This window comes from Haliotis rufescens, unplaced genomic scaffold (assembly GCF_023055435.1).
Source record: "Haliotis rufescens isolate VD_foot unplaced genomic scaffold, xgHalRufe1.0.p SCAF_1, whole genome shotgun sequence".
NCBI lineage: Eukaryota > Metazoa > Mollusca > Gastropoda > Lepetellida > Haliotidae > Haliotis > Haliotis rufescens.
In genome coordinates this window covers 73,818,142-73,840,573 of record NW_025963779.1, presented here as the reverse complement: position 1 = coordinate 73,840,573, position 22,432 = coordinate 73,818,142, and the positions used below count along the sequence as shown (strand labels likewise).

General features: G+C 43.2%; 1 protein-coding gene across 1 annotated transcript in view; it reads right to left on the bottom strand.

The window, feature by feature from the left end:
- Positions 1-4,190: 4,190 nt before the first annotated feature.
- Positions 4,191-22,432, bottom strand: part of LOC124139761 (structural maintenance of chromosomes flexible hinge domain-containing protein 1-like) — an 84,838-nt gene continuing 66,596 nt past the window's right edge. Inside the window, exons 44-48 of the mRNA XM_046507077.2 lie at positions 21,326-21,432; positions 18,874-18,944; positions 9,422-9,593; positions 8,853-9,011; positions 4,191-8,493 (exon numbers count right to left, since the gene is read on the bottom strand). Coding sequence (XP_046363033.2) covers positions 8,249-8,493; positions 8,853-9,011; positions 9,422-9,593; positions 18,874-18,944; positions 21,326-21,432 — 754 coding nt within the window. The 3' untranslated portion in view covers positions 4,191-8,248. The remainder of the gene's footprint in view (positions 8,494-8,852; positions 9,012-9,421; positions 9,594-18,873; positions 18,945-21,325; positions 21,433-22,432) is intronic.

Genomic DNA, 22,432 nt, shown 5'->3' with positions numbered 1-22,432 from the left:
CTGGAATATTGCTAAAAGCAGCGTAAAACCGTACTCACTACTTCACGCACAACCAGGGGTCACCTGGATGACTCACAACACAAGCGTGTTACCAAGAGTATTTTATGAATGCTATGAAAAGAAATCTTTGTAGGTAAGAATATACACATGATAAAGTAACATATTAGATCGACCTACTAATTTTTTTTAGAAAATTCACTCACTGAAAAAACATGAAGATAAAGTCACCAATATCCACCACGCTTCAATCTCATTAAAATCAGATCTTAGTTCTCGCTATCGCTAAACAAAGATCTGAGTTCAACAATCTTTCATCCAACCAATCAGAGCGTCGCGTACCAGATCTTGAAAGTGACAGTCGGAAAGTGTTTTCTAATCATGCAACCACGATATATTTAACACGGGGTATTCCGAACGACAGTTACGGGTTTTATGATTATATCCATACATCTAGGCCATCTATAAGCCATTCAAGAATGTTCTTATCAGTTTTAAAAATTTTAATCGAGAATACGTCAAAATATATTTCGAAGCGTAGTCGCCAGTTTGAAACTAGTGTCGTAAAGCTCGAGAAAGCTGCCTTCTGATTGGCCAATGTCGATTTCTTGTCAGTCATTTCATTGGTTGGTCAAAATTTGCGAAAGGTTGTTCTGACGTGACCCGTAATGGGATGTCCTCAGATCTTTGTTTAGCGGTAGCGAAAACTAAGATTTGATTTTAATGAGATTGCACCACGCTTTTAATTATACTACTCAAAAGAAGTTAATGAACTCTTGATTCTTTCATATTATGTTATGACAGATTAACTATAGTAATATTAAAGAGTCGGGTGTTATGTAACTGCTTTTGAGTGGTATATGTTTAATAAAGTCACTTAAAAGTATGTCATACAATCACCATGATCATTACACAAAACAGGATTAATCCCAAAGCTTGTGAGTACTGACATTATGCCTGATGACTAATAATTCCCTCTATTCTTTAAATGCTTTCAATACTGTCGCCATTACCAAATGAGTTATGGTACTTTCATATAGACAGAACTTTTAATTTAATAGCAATGTTACATATATATTTTCCAAACTCAGTCATAATTCCATAAAAAAATATAGCGAAAAGCTACAATTCTGAGGTTTGATGCTTTGCTTGTTTTTAATAAACACTGCATTATGGATAACGACCTACTCTACCTGGGTGAAGACGTCTACCAAATCACCAAGTCTGATCACCTGATCCATCCACTCGCCTCTCAAAACAAGCATACACAGAGGGGACCTATTTTAACCCAGAATCCCAACATCATTGTGGGTTGTATGATATGTATGTATACAAAGTAGGGCTGGGGCGAGTCCAAATTTACTACCTGCGTAGAGAGAGAAGAAGTTTATTGTATGAAAGGCCTCCGGCCTATATACAAATACACACAATGTATACATACTTTCAACATATATGTGCGTTCTAGGAGACATTTGTATTTACAAGTTCTTGCCGAATATTGAGTGCTTGATGGAGAAATTGAGCTAGACTGTAGATTACACCAGAAGATTGATTAGACATAAGTGATAATATATCTGATACAACGAATATATGAATTAACGTACAGAGGATATCTACCGCACTCTCCGTAAACAATATTATTAGGGGAGTTGACTCCAGTCATTAAACATTTTTTACAAGCAAGAGGATGTACTTTTTCGATTGTATTAAAATGTTTAAAACCCCATAATTCAGAGCCATACAAAAGTATTGGTTGTATCTGTGTGTCAAACAATTTAAAGAATATACTTGGGGATAAAGGCTGGAGTTTAGATAAAGTTGACAATAACATGACAATGGCTTTTTTACCCCTTACAGATAAATCCTTAACAAGATTACCCATACTTAAAGTGTTGGTAAACAGAACACCTAGGTATTTATACTTGCTAACAACTTTAACTCTCGAACCCTTATATAACCATTTTTCGACTGAAGCTAATGGGCCACCTCTTCTAAAAACGACTATGTTTGTCTTTTCTAAGTTTACAGTTAACTTCCAATCATCAGTGTAATCAGTCAAAATGTTTAATTGGTTCTGAAGACCCGAGACTGTGTGTGATATAAGAATAACATCACCAGCAAACAATAATAAGAACAATTCTAAAATATCCGGACATAATTGGACCCCGTGTTTGGCACTTTTCAATATTTCTATACACAATTCGTTAATAAGGAATGAAAATAGAATGGGACTTAATACGCATCCTTGTTTCAAGCCAAGCGGACAATCAAAAAAGTCAGTGAAATCACCTTTACAACGCACACACGCCCTGACATTAGAGTACATACTTTTAAGAATCAGGTACATTTTGCCCCGTAATCCAGCTCTCCTTAGGCACACCCACAGTTTATGACGATTCACAGAATCAAAAGCCTTCCGGAAATCAACAAAAGCTACATACAGTTTTCTCCCACGTTTCATCAAATATTTTTCTATAATTGCATTTAATGTAAAAATATGATCTGTAGAATAGTGTTTTCTAAACCCGGCCTGATATTCTGGAATTCTATCCCTCATATTGGCCCATAACGTTAGTCTGTTGTTTAATATACTCGAAAATACTTTCCCAAAAATACTGTTTAATGTTATACCTCTATAATTATCTGCATTGCTAGCATCTCCTTTCTTATGAACAGGTATAACAATGCCCTTCGACCACGAATCTGGAAATACGCCTGAACGAAAACCGTCCCCATATTACCTGAACTCCTGGGTACAGTTTGTAGGTCTCAACTTATGGACCGCCTCCGTGGTCTGGTGGTAACGCGTCCGCCCGGAGAGCGGAAAGTCCAGGGTTCGATCACTGGCCGCGTCATACCTAAAGACGTTAAAAGATGGTACTTGTTGTTACCCTGTCTGGCTAAGGGGCTAAAACAAGGACTTGTCGGCTCGAAGTCAGTATACTGTGTCTGAGTGGGGTGTTCATGTTAAACTGCGGCATGGTATCTCAGTGGGCTAGCACTATAAATTGGCATCAGTCCGGACTAGAACAAGCAGCTACACAAACACACATGCATGCACATCACTTTATAAGTGCAATAATCTTGGACGCGACGTAAAACCTCATTTCACCTCACCTCAACTTGGGTAAAAAATGTTCAGCCCTGGCAAAAAGAATTTAGATATGGTATAAAACAATCTGACTGTGCATACACTGAATTTGACTGAAGCTTTTGTCTTTACTCAAAAATATAAAATCAGAAGGAATGTGGGCATAGTCAGAAAGATATGCAAACATTAGCAACTTGTTCTTGTGTAACAATGAAATTTTATTATTGTCATTAAACAATATTTCACATGACTAACCACGGGTCTTTGTAGTCCAGTGGGTACCCGGGTCCTACTCAGGACCCATCCAACCGGAGTTCCCAAGATACCCGTCCCAGCGCAGTTATGCTCCAGACACCAAACCTGTTGAGATTCCGGGCAGAAGAGGTCCTAAGTACCTGATGCATGTTCCCCTGTGGAGATTCCGGGCAGAAGAGGTCCTAAGTACCTGATGCATGTTCCCCTGTGGAGATTCCGGGCAGAAGAGGTCCTAAGTACCTGATGTATGTTCCCCTGTGGAGATTCCGGGCAGAAGAGGTCCTAAGTACCTGATGCATGTTCCTCTGTGGAGATTCCGGGCAGAAGAGGTCCTAAGTACCTGATGCATGTTCCTCTGTGGAGATTCTGGCCAAAAGAGGTCCTAAGTACCTGATGCATGTTCCTCTGTGGAGATTCCGGGCAGAAGAGGTCCTAAGTACCTGATGCATGTTCCCCTGTGGAGATTTTGGGCAGAAGAGGTCCTAAGTACCTGATGCATGTTCCTCTGTGGAGATTCTGGCCAAAAGAGGTCCTAAGTACCTGATGCATGTTCCTCTGGAGATTCAGGGTCAGTTACGATTCCCATTACCCAATGTTTGTCATAAGAGATGCCTAAAATAAGGATTTGTGACTGGTTCCAAGTGGAATGTGGATCTTTACATGCAATCACTCACTGGTGTGCCTGACCTGAAACTCTATTAATTACAGACTGCTGTGATATATCTGTAAGTGTGCTCAGCATGGCCAAAACAACACATATTAATATTTAATAATAAAGGAATAAACACCATATTTCAAACACTCTTGCTTCAATTCTTTGGTGTGACAAAGACAACCAACCATTTCCTCTTCCTTAGGACTTTATTATTTAAAATGGAACAGTGATAAGTTGACAATGGAATGATAAAATGTTGTGTGTAAACATACAAAGCATGTTAGAATGATATCTGTAGAAATATAGACCAACATGAACAAGTAGTATCCTACAGAAGGAAAAATAGTGCCACAGCACTGTAGCTCACCTGGATATGTAGTCAACTGTTTAAAATGTCATAAAAAGATAGCCACTTAACAAACGTTGCTGAGAACTACAAAAATCACTGTAATCTAATGATTTGAACAGAATATGAAGTCATCATCAGAACAAACAAGGTTATTACAGTCAGAATTCAAAATTTTGCACAAATTAACAACACAAATACCTACTTTTCTTCCACTTTGTACAAACATGTATGGCCATAAATAGATATTTCAATATGGCTGTGGTGCCATATTGAATCTTTGAACAACCTCAGGTGACATTATTTGGTGAGGCCATTTATGTGAAGTTTCATTGGTCCCATGGTTTCCGAGGAGAGGATGCTTGCAGTGTGAGGGAATGCATTTTGGGAGAATTTAGGAGCAAAGTCACAAAGCAAAGATCAAATCAAGGTTTTTATTGAAAATCAGGTTCGAAACTCTTGAACAAATTGAGATGTCATCATTGTGGGACCAAGTATGTCATATTTCAGCTTTCGTGGTTTCTGAAGAGAAGATGTTTACAGTGGACACTGGACAAACAGGCCATTACATGAGCTCACTTGACTTTCAGTCAGGTGAGCTAAACAAGTGAAGGAAAAAGTGGTGAACACAGACAAGTCACCTCAACTGCTAGTGAGTATTGGCCGAGCTGCTTCCCATACAAACACAAGAGAAAGCACAGTACCCAGTTCCCAAAAGGCCGGAATAAAACCTTGTCAGGTAATAACCAAATATGATTCCAAAGTGTCTGATTTTTATATTAAAAATAAAATGCTTTAGTGTTGTTTGAGAATCAGTAATTAATATTTCTCATCTATCAGCAGATTACAGTCAAAGAACAATTACTACTCCCATTATGATTCATACAGATCTGGAAACCAATATCCAGTGTTTAACTGTCTTCCGATTATCTCAACACTAGAGAGTAGAAAACAAGAGATAGACACGGCCACGAGTCCATTAGCCAGAGACTGTGAAAATCCATAGAGACTTGTTGTGTTCTCACCAAATGGAATTACTTCAAATGAGACACTAGTCTGAAATGAGCTGCAGACTGGTTGGATTTGACCAGTGGTGTCTACCCTTGTTGAAAAAACTCTCTGAGATGTCTTTACATGTGGAACGTTCAGTGTTGTATTGCTGAATGAGCCCTTTATGAAATGTACTATCAACACCAAACCAAGTGTCTCCAACACTACATCAACATGTCTGTAATACATCGAAACAATTTGTTTCATAAACATTTTACTCTCCAATTTGCATAAGACTGTGACAATAACATTGTGATACCACAGCATCAGTTTCCATCACTTCCTCACACATACAAGTCGGTTAATACTACAAATAATCACAAAAACATTCAAATGGAAATTGATAATGTAGCACTCTATGATACATAATGCTGCCTTATTTCATAGCCTAAAGTTGATGATCAAGAAAGTTCTCATCAACTTCAACAATATACCTGCAACCCGAGATCAGGACAGTGACTTGCTAGAGAGTCATTCAAGTCTTCAACTGGATCATCATTTTATGTTGGTTCAAATGACCTTGGTTCAAATGACCTTGGTTCAAATGACCTTCGAAAACAAACAACACATATGGTTGGGCACAATATCTGTCTGATCTGAATTACAATAAATATCAAGGTGGCTATATGGTTCTGGTTTGCATATATCTATCAAACAAAGGAAAACTCAGGACAGATCTCCTCCAGTACATATAAACATACACTGTATCAGCACTTTAAATACATGTATTTGAACAGTTGTCTATAAACAAAACTATTGATGCTTGACAAAAGAAATGTGAATGGACACTGGGAAAAGACGTGCATGTTCCATCCTCATCACGAGACACTCGTCCTCCCAAACTGAATCCTCCGGGCCATTCACCCTAGCGACTCTAGAACACTCATTCTGGAGATGCCTGCCTCAAGGCTCAACCACCCTCGGCGACGCTCCTCTTAACCCGTACACTCTCAGCTGGTCTGATGACACACCCTCCTATCATGACACACCTTCCCATCATGACACACCTTCCCATCACGACACACCTATGACACACTTCCCATCATGACACACCCACCCATCATGACACACCTCCCATCATGACACACCTCCCATCATGACACACCCACCCATCATGACACCTCCCATCATGACACCCCCCATCATGACACACCTCCCATTATGACACCCTCCCATCATGACACACCTCCCATCATGACACACCCACCCAGCATGACACACCCTCCCATCAGGGCACACCTCCCATCATGACACGTTTCTATAATGACACTTGCCTCCAATCATGACACACCTCCCATCATGACACCCCCCATCATGACACACCTTCCCATCATGACACACCTCCCATCATGAACCACCCTCCCATCAAGACACCTTTCCATAATGACACTTTCCTCCCATCATGACACACCTTCCATAATGACACACCCTCCCATCATGACACACCTCCCATCATGACACCCCCATCATGATGCACCCTCCCATCATGACACACCTTCCCATCATGACACACCCCATCATGACACACCCTCCCATCATGACACACCCTCTCATCATGACACACCTCCCGTCATGACACACCTTCCCATCATGACACACCTTCCCATCATGACACACCTCCCATCATGACACACCCTCCCATCATGACACACCCTCCCATCATGACACACCTCCCGTCATGACACACCTTCCCATCATGACACACCTTCCCATCATGACACACCTCCCATCATGACACACCCTCCCATCATGACACACCTTCCCATCATGACACACCTCCCATCATGACACACCCTCCCATCATGACACACCCTCCCATCATGACACCCCTCCCATCATGATGCACAATCCATCCTCATGACACTCCTCACCATAACAAAATGTATACTTCCATGGTCTCACTTGGTGAGTAGCTTTAAATGATACAATTTATGGCAAATGAACACAGTGTTGAAATATGAAGTGAAACTGAAATTTTGGATTTCTAAAACTGATAAACCAGGCTGACATTAACGACATGAAATGAATGACAACATGTGATGCTGCAAGTCTATATTATTGTGTTGAGGGAGTGAGGTCACACAGGATCATGACTGACAGACAAGTATATATCATGTGAAATGAACATCAAGAGATGACACAGTTTATGGTTTGTCTATTGTCTGCACCAAGCTCGTGACTAGCAATTAATATGAAAATATTCTTTCTATATAAATGTCACAGACTTGTAACATACTTATTGCAGTTTGTATCCACCTTAACATAACAATGTTGACCTACAAACTCATACAAAAAACAACTGTGTAGACAGAGAAATGACATGATTCACAAATTACTACACACATACCATTATCATAAATATCAATCTTTACCCCATTAATGTGCCTTTTTTAAGACACTTTTAATCTTACGTCAATAGAATATGCAGTTTATTGACTGACCAAACCCCAAAATGTCACAATTTGCCCGACAGTTCCTCATTCCCATCAGACAAATTGATCAAACAGCTTATTTCCTGTAAACTGTAAGTTAATTCATTATATCATTCCCTTTAACTGTTTGACAACCCCTTAACAGTGTCAATGAAGTTGAAAGGATACAGAATTAGGGCCAAATTGGGAATCACTAAGGCCCTGTAACATGAATACACTCAAACATTGCCTCACAGTTGCTTGTAGAGTTGTATTTCCATGAGAGGGAGGAGTTACTCCCCTTACACCCCAGCACCTCATCTGGTTTACCCACATCACATGTGGAGAAGAAAGAGAGAACGCTGAGGTGGTCCTGCAGGCAGACTATCAGGATGCCATCACAACACAGTCCACAAGGCACAGAGGAATAAACCACAATTCTATCATGTTTTGCGCAGCTTCTTCCGACCATCCTCTGCCACCACTGTTGTCATCGAGGCAATCCTCTTGCTGGCTCGAGTGGGCGTTGTCACTTCTCCATTCTGATGGCTGTTGGACACTGTTGTTGATGAGGAGGAGCCAGATAATGTTCTCTGACGTTTGGACGGTGTTTCTATGGTATTACTGTTCTTAAGCCTCGGATCGCTGTTGCTGCTAGGAGGTCGTTGTCGAGGCTGGAGCCCCACACCTGGGAAAAAAGAAAACACAATGTGCTAACTGATTCATGTCGAAAGACAGACCCAATGCTAAAAACTCACCCAGGGCTGTCCATCAGAGCAACTGCCCAACTCCTTCCCATTTGTAACTGCTAATGCCCGACATTCTTGAGAAGCTACTAAAAGCTGAGCCCTCTACCTCACCCAACCCCACTTGACATCAACCCATCCCACCCTAACTCACTCCACATATACCTACCCCACCCCACCCCACCTCGCTGACATCAACTCACCCCACCCAACCTCACTTCACATCAACCTACCCTACCCCACCCCACCACACACTATACCTACCCCACCCCACCTCACACCATCGAGAGTCGGAACTCACCCAGCTTGTGTTCTATGTCCTTGAGCTGCCTCTGTGCATCCTGACACTCTGTGTATTTGTTTACCATCTCTGGTAGTTTCTGGCATTCTATTTGTTCCTGTAGGTCAGTCTTGGCCTTGCTCTGTCTCTCCAAGGCCCCCTTGTAACTCTGCAGTGTGTCTGTAACAGCAGAAAGCAAACTGTGGGAGTGCAAGTCCTAAGTAAATCACATGTCACACAAGGCTACACTGTCATCACAAGAAGCTTCATACCTACATACAAAGATGTTGTAATCATATTATGCAACAATTAAATAGCTTTGTTTCTTTTGTTTAACGCCCCACCCAGCAAAATTCCAGCTATATGACAGCAGTCTGTAAATAATCAAGTCTGGACCAGACAATCCAGTGACTGACATCAAGAGCATTGATCAACGCAATTGGGATACGATGATATGCAGCATCCAAGTCAGCAAGCATGGATTGCTGAAGACCAATTCTAACGTGGTTCTTCACTGGGGGCAACAATTAGAATAAAGGATATTTAAAACTGTATCAAAATTCCCATCTCTGCTATCTCAAGTCACTCACCTATCTGGGTACATAACGCATGATAAGCCATAGGCAGAGGCTCACTAAACACAGCACCTCTCAGCTTTTCTACAGGCAGGGCCTTGTTCATTGTGCCTCCAAACTTGCCATTGCTGCGGATTCTGTCTCCATTGCGGGTCAAGATGGTGGGGCAGTGTGTGTGTTTGATGATCTGTAACAATCAAATTCTAGTGATACATTTCCCCGTAATTTGTTTTGTTTGTTTGCACTCAGCAATATTCAAGCTATATCACAGCGGCCTGAAAAGTATTGAGTCTGGACCAGATAATCCTGAATTGTTAATGGATCATTGGCAACAATCATTGGGTTGTGCTCTTGAGCCCATTTGCAACATGTTCCATATACCGGGGTATGTTATAGGTCTACTGCCCCAATAGAAAAGATTTACAACTGCTGAGGTAAAATACATAGTGGTTGTCTAATATGTGTGAGACTAATTTACTACTGCTAAGGTAAAAAAACAAGCTGATTGTCAAGTATATGTGTGAGACTGATTTACTACTGCTAAGGTAAAAAAACAAGCTGATTGTCAAGTATATGTGTGAGACGGATTTACCACTGCTGAGGTAAAATACACAGTGGTTGTCAAGTATGTGTGTGAGACTGAGATACCACTGCTGAGGTAAAATACACAGTGGTTGTCAAGTATGTGTGTGAGACTGAGATACCACTGCTGAGGTAAAATACACAGTGGTTGTCAAGTATGTGTGTGAGACTGAGATACCACTGCTGAGGTAAAATACACAGTGGTTGTCAAGTATATGTGTGAGACTGAGATACCACTGCTGAGGTAAAATACACAGTGGTTGTCAAGTATGTGTGTGAGACTGAGATACCACTGCTGAGGTAAAATACACAGTGGTTGTCAAGTATATGTGTGAGACTGAGATACCACTGCTGAGGTAAAATACACAGTGGTTGTCAAGTATGTGTGTGAGACTGAGATACCACTGCTGAGGTAAAATACACAGTGGTTGTCAAGTATGTGTGTGACACTGAGTTACCACTGCTGAGGTAAAAGACACAGTGGTTGTCAAGTACCGTATTCTACATAATAAGCGCCCAGGGCACTTTCAAAATTAGAAATACGGGCCCCTTATTAGAATATTATTTTGGTGAAAAAAACAGAGCTGAAAGATCGTAAATTTCATGGTTTTAATGACAGATGGTTATATGCAGACATATTTTCCAGAATTGAATTGCCCATAATTAAGGGCACATAAAACACATGAGTGTGTATTATACACAAATTAATTTAAGTCTTGTGTTCATTGATCAATCGGAAAGGGATCTAATTCGGATTGTTCACTAGCAAATATATACTGAACAACAAAAGTTCCTGCGACACTGAATAAGATTTAATGCAAAGTTATGTTTTTTACCAAATCGGAAACAATTTCGGTTTGCAATAGATAAAAGACTCAGGTAAGTGTTCAAATGGTTTAATTTGCCATACTGACTTCAGAAAAAGCGTTATTTCAAAAAAAAACATGAACATGCCAAAATATCAATTTAAAAATCCATAGCGTGTGTGTCCACCTCTGGTTGCGATGCAAGCAACACATTTCCGTCTCATGGAATGGACCAGGCGTCGCACAAAGTCCTGTGGGATATCTGTCCATATCTGCTGGAGCATGTTTCGAAGTTCCTCGAGTGTCTGTGGAACACGTGGTTGATGTCGAAGGCGCCGATCCATCTCATCCCACATGTGCTCGATTGGTGAAAGATCAGGGGAGCGAGCCGGCCAGGGGATGACATTCACCCCAAAACGGTAGAACAACTGGGTCGATGATCTCGTCGCGGTAGCGCTGTCCATTGAGATTTCCCTCTACCACTATCAAACGGGTCCTCTGTCTTGCTGTAATCCCACCCCATGACATAACGCTGCCGCCCCCAAACTGATCTTCTTTCATGACACAATGATTGACGAAACGTTCACCTCGAAGTCGGTACACTTGAATCTGTCCATGAGGTGAAAACGAGACTCGTCAGTGAATAGAACTTGTCTCCACTGTCCAGCGTAGACGCTGTCTGCACCACTGTAGACATGCTTGACGGTAGTTTCCTGTCAAAATGGGACGTCTGGCGGGTCTTCTGGCGACAATCCCTGCACATCTGAGGCGAAGACGTACAGTTTGTGAAGAAATCGTCGAAGGCCAGGGATGCTTCTTTCAGTCACTGTTGCTGGCTGGAATCGATTTCGTAGGTGTGTTGTTCGAATCCAGTTGTCTTGTCTATTATTGGTTACGCGTGGCCTGCCACTCCGAGGATAGTCTCTGACTGCATTCGTCTGTTGCCAACGTTGCCATAAACACCAAATGGTGTAAATGTGGACGTTAAATTGCCTTGCAACATCACGTTGACTCGATCCTGCTTCAAGCATACTAATGGCTCGCAGACGCTCATTTTCGGACAGGCGTGGCATTTCGTAATGTTGAATAATTGCGTAATTTTGATCTTTTTCTGAGTGGTTGTCAGCACGATGCTAAACTATGCATATGGAATCCCATTAATGCACATGTTTTTATACCCATTCTTGGGTAGTGAAATGCATGGGGCTTGCATAAAAGTCAACTTTTGCAAGAAATGCATGCTTTTCTGTAGCAGTTGCGTTTTTGTGACTTGATTCCATACATGTACTACAATATTGAAAACCAAACTTTACTTGTTTAAAAAATACACTAAAATATTGGTGTCACAGGAGCTTGTTGGTTGTTGAGTATATCAGCAAATATCAAACAATAGTTATCATTGTGAATAATTCTAAGAATACCACCTCTATCACATCAGTGCCATAAATTCCTGTTTATGCTGAGAACCACACTATAAATTTTTATAAATTTTCAACAGACGTCCACTACACTGCCAATATATCCATAGTTGTGAGGGAAACCCTATCCCTTGCCAGAGGCGCCACTGCGCATGCGCAAGGCGGGAATCTAGTCACTTCTTTCAACCCATACTCTCATCAACTAGATGCAGATATTTGGGGAGGTGGGAGGGATTAATTCCTGATGTGATAGAGGTGGTATTCTTAGAATTATTCACAATGATAACTATTGTTTGATAATTCTTGTGAATACCTCACCTCTATCACATCAGTGCCAGTATACACCAGAGGGACCGGTGGGTTCTGGTATCTAGCATCCCATAGATATTTGGCTAGTGGAGTGGTAAAACCAAGGATTATATGCCAAAAGGGGTCTTAAACGGATGTGTCTAATAGTCTACTTACAAGACTTAGACGTATATAATTTTCAAGGTGTCATGTGAAGGGTATATGTATATTCCCTTGTGATACTTAGACTTTTTGTGACGTCGCTTCCTGTGATGACGTCATCTGTGACGTCACTTCCGGTGATGACGTCATCTGTGACGTCACTTCCGGTGTCACTATTCTCCCGTATCACTTATGACGTGGTTTACCGTTATGCCCTTTTTGGATAGTGATATTTAACGTATCTTAACGTTTCTCCGGTGTGATGACTCCTATGACGTCACTTCCGGTGGTAATACATTAACCTTCCTATCATGTAGATTACCGTATATCACTTAATCCTTCGATCTCTGATTTCAGTGTTGACATTTGCCCTGTTTTACTAACTCAATAGCGCAGTCCAGTAACAAAGTACAACTTACCCTGAGTTCCTGAGGTACTTCTGAAATCTTCACCCCCCCCCCCTCTCTTTTCCCTTTCCTGGAAGAGGGAGGGAACAGGTTACTTTATTTGGTAACTATCACCTGGGCGGCCACCAAAGGCCCCAGAGTGTATAGTCCATTTAGATCGGTCTGTATGTCTCGTAAGTAAAAGTTTGAAAAGGTGTTGTGGGACTTCCACTGGCAGCTGGCCACGATTTGTTCGATGGATGCAGTATTCCATGTGGCTAGGCTTGTTGCCAGTGCTCTGATTTCGTGGGGTCTGCAGCTACCCCAAATCGGAGTTGAGATTTGTGCCGTTTTATAGCTATCTGTGATAGCTGTTTTTAGCCATCCCGCTACAGTGCCCTTTGCGATGTCCTTTTCTGACGAGGGCTTGCAAGAGATAAATAGGCGTTTTCTCTGCTTTCTGTGGGGTTGAGTCGCTGTGATAAAATATCTCAAGGCTCTTATGGGGCAAAGCAATCTATCCGGGAAGTCCACACTTTTACTTAAGGCTGGAATTGTGTATTGCCGATGTCCGAGTGGGCCGAAGGTTGACGACTGGTTTTTGGCAATAAATTCAGGGAGCGATCTGAACGACACTGATTTCCATTCTTTGGTATGGGTTACAGTGGAGATGTCAATAGCGTGTAGTTCTGACACGCGAGCCGCCGTAGCCATGGCTAAGAGAAAAGCAGTTTTCTTGGAGACTGATAGTAATGTCGCACTACTCATGGGTTCATACGGTGCTTTCATCAATGCCGACAATACTATAGATAGATCCCATTTAGGAAAAGTACGTGGTACTTTTATATCTTCCAGGGCAAAAGACTTCATAAGTCGATTTAGTACTGGATGGGTACCTATAGATAGGTCATCGTGTTGTAATACTGATGACAGGGCTGATCTATATCCTTCGATAGTGCCGTGTCGTAATTTCTTGTCATTTCTGAGATGGAGCAAGAAATCGGCTACTATAGGTATGGTTATATCTCCATGTAACTGTTTTCCTCTTCTCCATTCGACGAACTTGTCCCATCTGTTATTGTATAATGCAGATGAGGTTGGTCTCCATGAGCTAGCCACTCTTCGTGCAGCTGATTCAGAGTAACCGGCTGCTTGCATCTTATGCGAGATAACTTCCAAGCGTGAAGATGGAGGTTGTCGAGGCGGCCGTAAAATATGTCCGTCTTTGGTTGTCTCAATAGGTCGGGACGTACTGGGAGTTTCAGAGGTACTTCTAGCAGCAGTTGTAGGAGTCTCGGAAACCAAGCCCTTTTTGGCCAGGCCGGGGCTATGAGGATTATGACACAGTCCGTTTCCTCTATTTTCCTCAGTACTCTGTCTAGGAGAGCCCATGGGGGAAATGCGTAAGCAAACATTCCGTTCCATTCCATGGAGAGCGCATCGACTTGGAGTGCTAGTGGGTCTGGTACCGGGCTGACATAGACTGGTAGTTTGTTGTTGAGACATGTGGCGAATAGATCTATGTTTGGACTGTCCCATACCTGGGTTATCCACTTGAACACCTCGGGATGTAGTGACCATTCTGTGGGTACTATCTTGTTCTTCCGGGATAGGTAATCTGCTAGTATATTTAGCTTGCCCGGAATGTGTCTTACTTCGATCTTGCAACTCACTGAGTCTACCAAGGCATATAAACGTGTAACCTCCTTCAGTAAAGGCTGAGATCTTGTGCCTCCTTGGTGCTGTATGTAAGCGACCACGGTTGAGTTGTCTGTAGCTATCTTCACTGACGAGTGGTGTAGACGATCTAGCCAAGCTGTTAATGCTAGATATATTGCTCTCATTTCTAGACAATTGATGTGCAGCTCTTTGTCTTGGGAGGACCATTTCCCTTGAATGGTGACATCGTCCATATGGGCACCCCAACCCTCTCCTGATGCATCTGTGTAGAGTTGATGTAGGGGGGTGGGGTAGTTTAGTGGAATACCTGGCATGACATTTTGACGATCTAGCCACCAAAGGAGTTCTGAGATTCGAACTTCTGGGGGTTGGATTAGTGCTTCCAGCTCTAGGTTCTTGGTGGTGTTCATCCAAATCTGCAAGGACCGCAATTGTAGCCTGCCTCTGTAGGTTAGGTCTTGGATAGATGTGAGCGTGCCTAGGCAAGACATCCACCACCTTCTCGACTTGACGGGCTGATCGAGTGCGCTCGTAATCATGTGCTGTACCCTTGCATATCTGTCCTCTGGGGGTGCGACTATGCCTTTGTCTAGAATAAATCTTGCGCCGATGTAAGTGATGGTCTGTGTGGGTACTAGCTCTGATTTTTGAGAGTGAACCAGGAAACCTAAATGTGTGAGAAGTTGGATGAGACACACTGTGTTTAGACTGAGTTGTGATTTGTCCTGATCGACCGATAGGAAATCGTCTATATATCCGTGCAGCCTTATGAGCTTCATATGGGCGAACCCAATGACGGGATTGGTGATCCTGGTGAATAACCATGGGGCGATGGAAATGCCGAATGGTAGTACTCTGAACTGGTATCTCTGACCGTTGACAGCGAATCGTAGGTATCGACGATGGCTTGGATGGATGGGGACGTGAAGATATGCGTCTTGGAGATCTATGCTTATCATCCAATCTGCTTGTCTTAGGGAATTCTTTAACTTCTTTATAGATTCCATCTGAAATGTGGGTGGTTTTTCCAGGTAATCTTTGTTCAGAGTTTTTAGGTCTATTATTAATCTCATCTGTGAAGAATTCTTCTTCGGTACCAGAAAAACTGGGGAGTAGAATCCGAGGGTGGTGTCTGACTCCTCTAGGGTGCTGATAGCTCCTTTTGTGAGTAATTCTTGTATGGCCACTTCTGCTGCGATGAGCTTGGGTCCTGATAGCTGGAATCGGGGTCCGGTAGGATGAATGACTAGTTTTGGTCGTTTTAAGAAGTGAAGTTTGTAGCCTCTTCTTATTACTTCGATTAACCATGAGTCGTCTGTGATGGTCTCCCAGTTGTCTGCGTACTGCATAAGACGGCCCCCGACAGGCCCTGGGATAGGATGAGATTTGAACTTGGGAAGTCTTGAGTCGATGTTTGTAAGGTTGGCTAGTTCGACTGGATTTGGAATAGACTTGTCCTTGGTCTTCCGTAATGCTAAATCGTTGTCCGTAGGGCAGGCGAAGTCGGTAGGATCTGGATGGGTCTGTAGATTTATGGTGAAGTCATCTCCGGAGGGGGCCCCTACGGGAACTGCCTCTTCCTCTGCCAAGTCCTTTCTGTGAAGTGGGAAGATCAACTTTGGAGCTCTTGTACCTGGGTTGATACGATCTGTTTCTCTGTGTAGAGGCTCGAAAAGAATCCCGGCTGGGCTGTTCACGTCGGGGTCCAGGACTCCGTCGCTGGGGTCGAGTAACCGCCGGTTGTCTCTGTAACTTGGATGCTAATGAGATGGTGGATTCCTGAAATCTCTGGTTAGTTGAAGAGATAATGGCTTCCTTCACCGACTTCAGTCTACCGTTGAAAATCTGCGATGACGTAATGGGCTGTGACATCATGGATCTCTTTAAGGGGTCTGGCATCACATGATGAACTTGCTGAAGTAAGTGTCTTCTTTGCATGATCAAAAACTGCGATGACATCCATACTTGAGTTGATAGGAGGTCTTCCTGCATCTTCAGTATGTGGTCTAACGAGCTGTGGATAAATCCCGTCTTCTGACTAGTCATCTCCGTGGAAGTGTCTAAGGTAAGATCTTCGCTCTGGTTGCACGGTGGTATGACATGGCGAATACCAGCTGCTAACCAGTTGATGTAAGAACTGGTATTCATCATTTGTCTATTGACCCTATCTAAGCTCTTGATCTTGGACATATCAATGCGCATATTGGGGTTAGGTTTCTTAACCAGATCGAAGTAATCTTCGTCAATGCTAGGCTGTAGTGAGAACGGATCATCATGTGTTTTGTAAGCAGATTTTATAAATACAGGTCTCAGTTTCGCACTAGGTCCCGCTGAACAATTCAATTGATTTTCAATTTTCTTGATGACGTCATCCAAATATGACGGAGGGGGAAGCGTATGGTATGGTTCGGTCCCTTTATCGGGTCCCTCATATCCTGCACGTTCAATCAAGGGTTTAACGGGTGTACAGTCCTGATCTGGTTTTAATGTGGGCATTAGTTCATAAAGTTCTGCTAAGATGTCTCTAAGGGAGTAATTGTTTGATCTAAAATCCTCCTCTATAGCAGTGTCCCCATAGCCTGAATGCTCCTGTGTAGATCGGCACCCCCTACTCTGGCTGTGCTGGGAGTGGGTCGTATGGCTGAGGGTATCGTAATCCCGGCCGTCTAATTTACGACAAGCTGTGCGAGAATCACGTGGTCTATAACTGTATGGTGATGTCATATTTCCCTCGCTTTCTTCGCCCGTATAACAGGACTGTGTGGCAGTATGAGAGGGTGCACGCTTAGGATTACTATCCTGATATGCACGAGCTTTGTCAGTGCGTCTATCATAGTGGCTTGACGGTGATTGGTGCGTATTTCTATGCATACTTCGGTGTGAAGACCGTGATTCACGGTGATCCCTATGGTATGCGTGGTAGGGAGAAGATCTATGAGATTCTCGGTCTCTTAGTATAATTCTCCTACTGTCCTCATAGTCTGATTCATCGTAACCTTGCTTTACATGTCTGCTGTATGAGGGTGTACTGCCATATTCAGCCTTAGATCTCTGTTTACTCTCGTGATCGATCCCTGATTGGCCAAGCCGAGTTTGATTAACTGATTCTTTTAGATCTGAGATTTCTCGAGACATAGATTGCATGCGTGTGTCAATCATAACAGACATAGAATTTGTTATTCTTTCCGTGAACTCATTTACGTTAAAGGGGGAACGCGGCAGAGGGTGAAAGTCGTTAGTTTCTGTCCAAACTCGACGATCGACCGTACCAGACGTTGCCGGATGCAAGTTAGAGGTACTTTCTGATTGACCTGTAACATGCATCTGCTCCTCAACATTATAGGGAGAGTGGGATGAGCGACGTGATCTCTTCTCCTCATAAGGTGAGATGGCGCCCTCGCGCGACACTCGCTTGTCACCCACGTGATTAATTTTTGCCGCCTCGGGCTTAATCACTTGTTTTCTTGATGTAGATGCTCTAGTGACTTTCTTAAAATCGGGATTTTTGATCCATGCCTTGGAGAGCTTGTCAAATTTTTCTTTTGACAGATGCTCGCAATAACTGCACCTTGACTTCTGTGTACAGCTGCTTTTCTTGCATGCGAGACATCTAGGGTGAGGATCCCCCGGAGCTTGGTGTTGTCCACAGCCCGAACAGACAGGTGTCTGCTTATGAGATGAAGATCTCATCCCACAACACCTTTCTTAACTAATTACTTACTAGAGACTCCGATCTTCTATACCCCCGTTCTGCTTGTAGAACTGCTCTTTGCTTGTAATCTATGAAGCTTGAGATGATCTAATGCTTGTAGTGTGGAACGCAATCACGTGTTCGGATGTGCAACAAAAAAATTTTCCTTGTTGTCATCAGGACACACAGGAAAGAAGTGACTAGATTCCCGCCTTGCGCATGCGCAGTGGCGCCTCTGGCAAGGGATAGGGTTTCCCTCACAACTATGGATATATTGGCAGTGTAGTGGACGTCTGTTGAAAATTTATAAAAATTTATAGTGTGGTTCTCAGCATAAACAGGAATTTATGGCACTGATGTGATAGAGGTGAGGTATTCACAAGAATTATCGCCGTGGGCGCTTATTAGAGCGGGACGCTTATTACGTGGAATACGGTATGTGTGAGAGACTGACCTCCTGTCTGTAAGAGTTGGCGTGGTCCAGTGTGTCCAGGATGAGTGTGTCCCCCAGCAGCATGCCGAACACTGCAACACACAACACAGTACCCACATGACACTGTACATAGATCACAGTACCCACATGACACTGTACATAGATCACAGTACCCACATGACACTGTACATAGATCACAGTACCCACATGACACTGTACATAGATCACAGTACCCACATGACACTGTACATAGATCACAGTACCCACATGACACTGTACATAGATCACAGTACCCACATGACACTGTACATAGATCACAGTACCCACATGACACTGTACATAGATCACAGTACCCACATGACACTGTACATAGATCACAGCACCTCACATGACACACACTATCACAGCACCTCACATGACACATCACAGGACCTACCACAACACATCACAGCATCTCACATGACACACATTATCATAGCACCTCACATGACACACATCACAGCACCTCACACGACACACATTATCACAGCACCTCACAAAACACACATCACAGCACCTCACATGACACACATCACAGCACCTCACATGACACACATCACAGCACCTCACATAACACACATCACAGCACCTCACATAACACACATTATCACAGCACCTCACATGACACACATCACAGCACCTCACACGACACACATTATCACAGCACCTCACAAAACACACATCACAGCACCTCACATAACACACATCACAGCACCTCACATAACACACATTATCACAGCACCTCACATGACACACATCACAGCACCTCACACGACACACATTATCACAGCACCTCACAAAACACACATCACAGCACCTCACATAACACACATCACAGCACCTCACAAAACACACATCACAGCACCTCACATGACACACATCACAGCACCTCACATGACACACATCACAGCACCTCACATGACACACATCACAGCACCTCACATAACACACATTATCACAGCACCTCACATGACACACATTATCACAGCACCTCACATGACACACATCACAGCACCTCACATGACACTGTACTTAGATCACAGCACCCACATGACACTGTACATAGATCACAGTACCCACATGACACTGTACATAGATCACAGTACCCACATGACACTGTACATAGATCACAGCACCTCACATGACACTGTTCATAGATCACAGTACCCACATGACACTGTACATAGATCACAGTACCCACATGACACTGTACATAGATCACAGTACCCACATGACACTGTACATAGATCACAGTACCCACATGACACTGTACATAGATTACAGTACCCACATGACACTGTACATAGATCACAGTACCCACATGACAATGTACATAGATCACAGTACCCACATGACACTGTACATAGATCACAGAACCCACATGACACATCACAGGACCTACCACAACACATCACAGCATCTCACATGACACACATTATCACAGCATCTCACACGACACACATTATCACAGCACCTCACATGACACACATTATCACAGCACCTCACAGGACCTACCACAACACATCACAGCACCTCACATAACACACATCACAGCATCTCACACGACACACATTATCACAGCACCTCACATGACACACATTATCACAGCACCTCACAGGACCTACCACAACACATCACAGCACCTCACATAACACACATCACAGCATCTCACACGACACACATTATCACAGCACCTCACATGACACACATTATCACAGCACCTCACATGACACACATTATCACAGCACCTCACATGACACATCACAGCACCTCACATGACACACATTATCACAGCACCTCACATGACACACATCACAGCACCTCACATGACACACATTATCACAGCACCTCACATGACACACATCACAGCACCTCACACGACACACATTATCACAGCACCTCACAAAACACACATCACAGCACCTCACATAACACACATCACAGCACAGCACCTCACAAAACACACATCACAGCACCTCACATGACACACATCACAGCACCTCACATGACACACATCACAGCACCTCACACGACACACATTATCACAGCAACTCACAAAACACACATCACAGCACCTCACATAACACACATCACAGCACCTCACAAAACACACATCACAGCACCTCACATGACACACATCACAGCACCTCACATGACACACATCACAGCACCTCACATGACACACATCACAGCACCTCACATGACACAAATCACAGCGCCTCACATAACACACATCATAGGGCCTAATATGACACACATCACAGCACCTCACATAACACACATCACAGGGCCTAATATGACAGACAATTTCAGATTGCCTCACACAACAATGTAGTCATGGCACCCACTTAGATCGGTTGCTTACATCAAAGACAATGAATAGTATAAACTCAAGATTTCCAGGAGCAATAACTGGGTCTGTCCTGAATCTCACCTATTCTGCAGTTTTCCTGATCCTGCGGAAACAGCAGCATATCTCGGGCATACACAGGGTTGCCGGGCGGAGTCCAGCTGGGGCGGAACCTCGTGTGGGGCAGCGGCCTGAAATACAAACAGGTCATCAGTCGTCTGTTATCACATACTGGCGTGACCGTGTCGTGCCGCCAGCACAGCTGTCTTGTACTTTGCTGGTTTCTTATTCAGAAGGATGTTTCTCCATGAGTTGAACTTTTGTTTCAGATGGTCTGGAGTCGACATTGCAAGTTGTCAGATATTTCGGCATGGTCGCCTTCAGACTACTCATGGTTGGCGCGACAGTATCTGGTTCCCCGCCGTTATGATCACTAGTGTTAGCTATGACAATGACACTGGGGTTGTTTAGATTGGGCGGTAGCTGATGTTCCAACCAGTCTATGAACACTGCACTATTCATTTTCTTTTGGTAATCACCAACCCTAAATGATGGGTTCTGGCATGCAAAACAATGACACGATAACCTTTACCTGATGGTACCATGAGTGCTTTTTGTCCATCTGATGGTAGCCACATGTAGTCAGTGGAATGATTCTTATTCACCCAAGTTTCATCAAGGTAAGTGGTCTGGAAGCTCTGACTGTGATATTTACGAAGGGTACCGAGATAATGTGACCTCATGGACAGGACAGAATATTTTCCCCTGAAAACTGCTCTGTCATCGCCACGTGCAGTGTATCGAAACCCCATCTCTTTGACAGAAATAACTAATGTAGTCCGGGAAACATTAATAGTCTATTATTTCCTCCCGAATTCTACAACAAATTGGGGGTACCTTCTGCTCGTAGAGCTTGTACACTGTATGCCTTATCGTCCTTTTATCACATTGTCTAATAAACTTTTACGTCCCGGTTTTTTTTTGAGACGACCCCTACCTTCTCTCTCATGTTGTGTACCATAGCTATACAAGTGTAAGCAACATGCATCAGAGGAGAGTACCACATCAAAGCTGCCTGATGCTTCTCTTTGACAGATTTGCAAAACAATCTTTTCCATATTTTCAAAGTTTGCATACCATTCACCAATCATTGTTCCCCACTGGTTAGGGGAGACCAGAAGTGCTTCCACT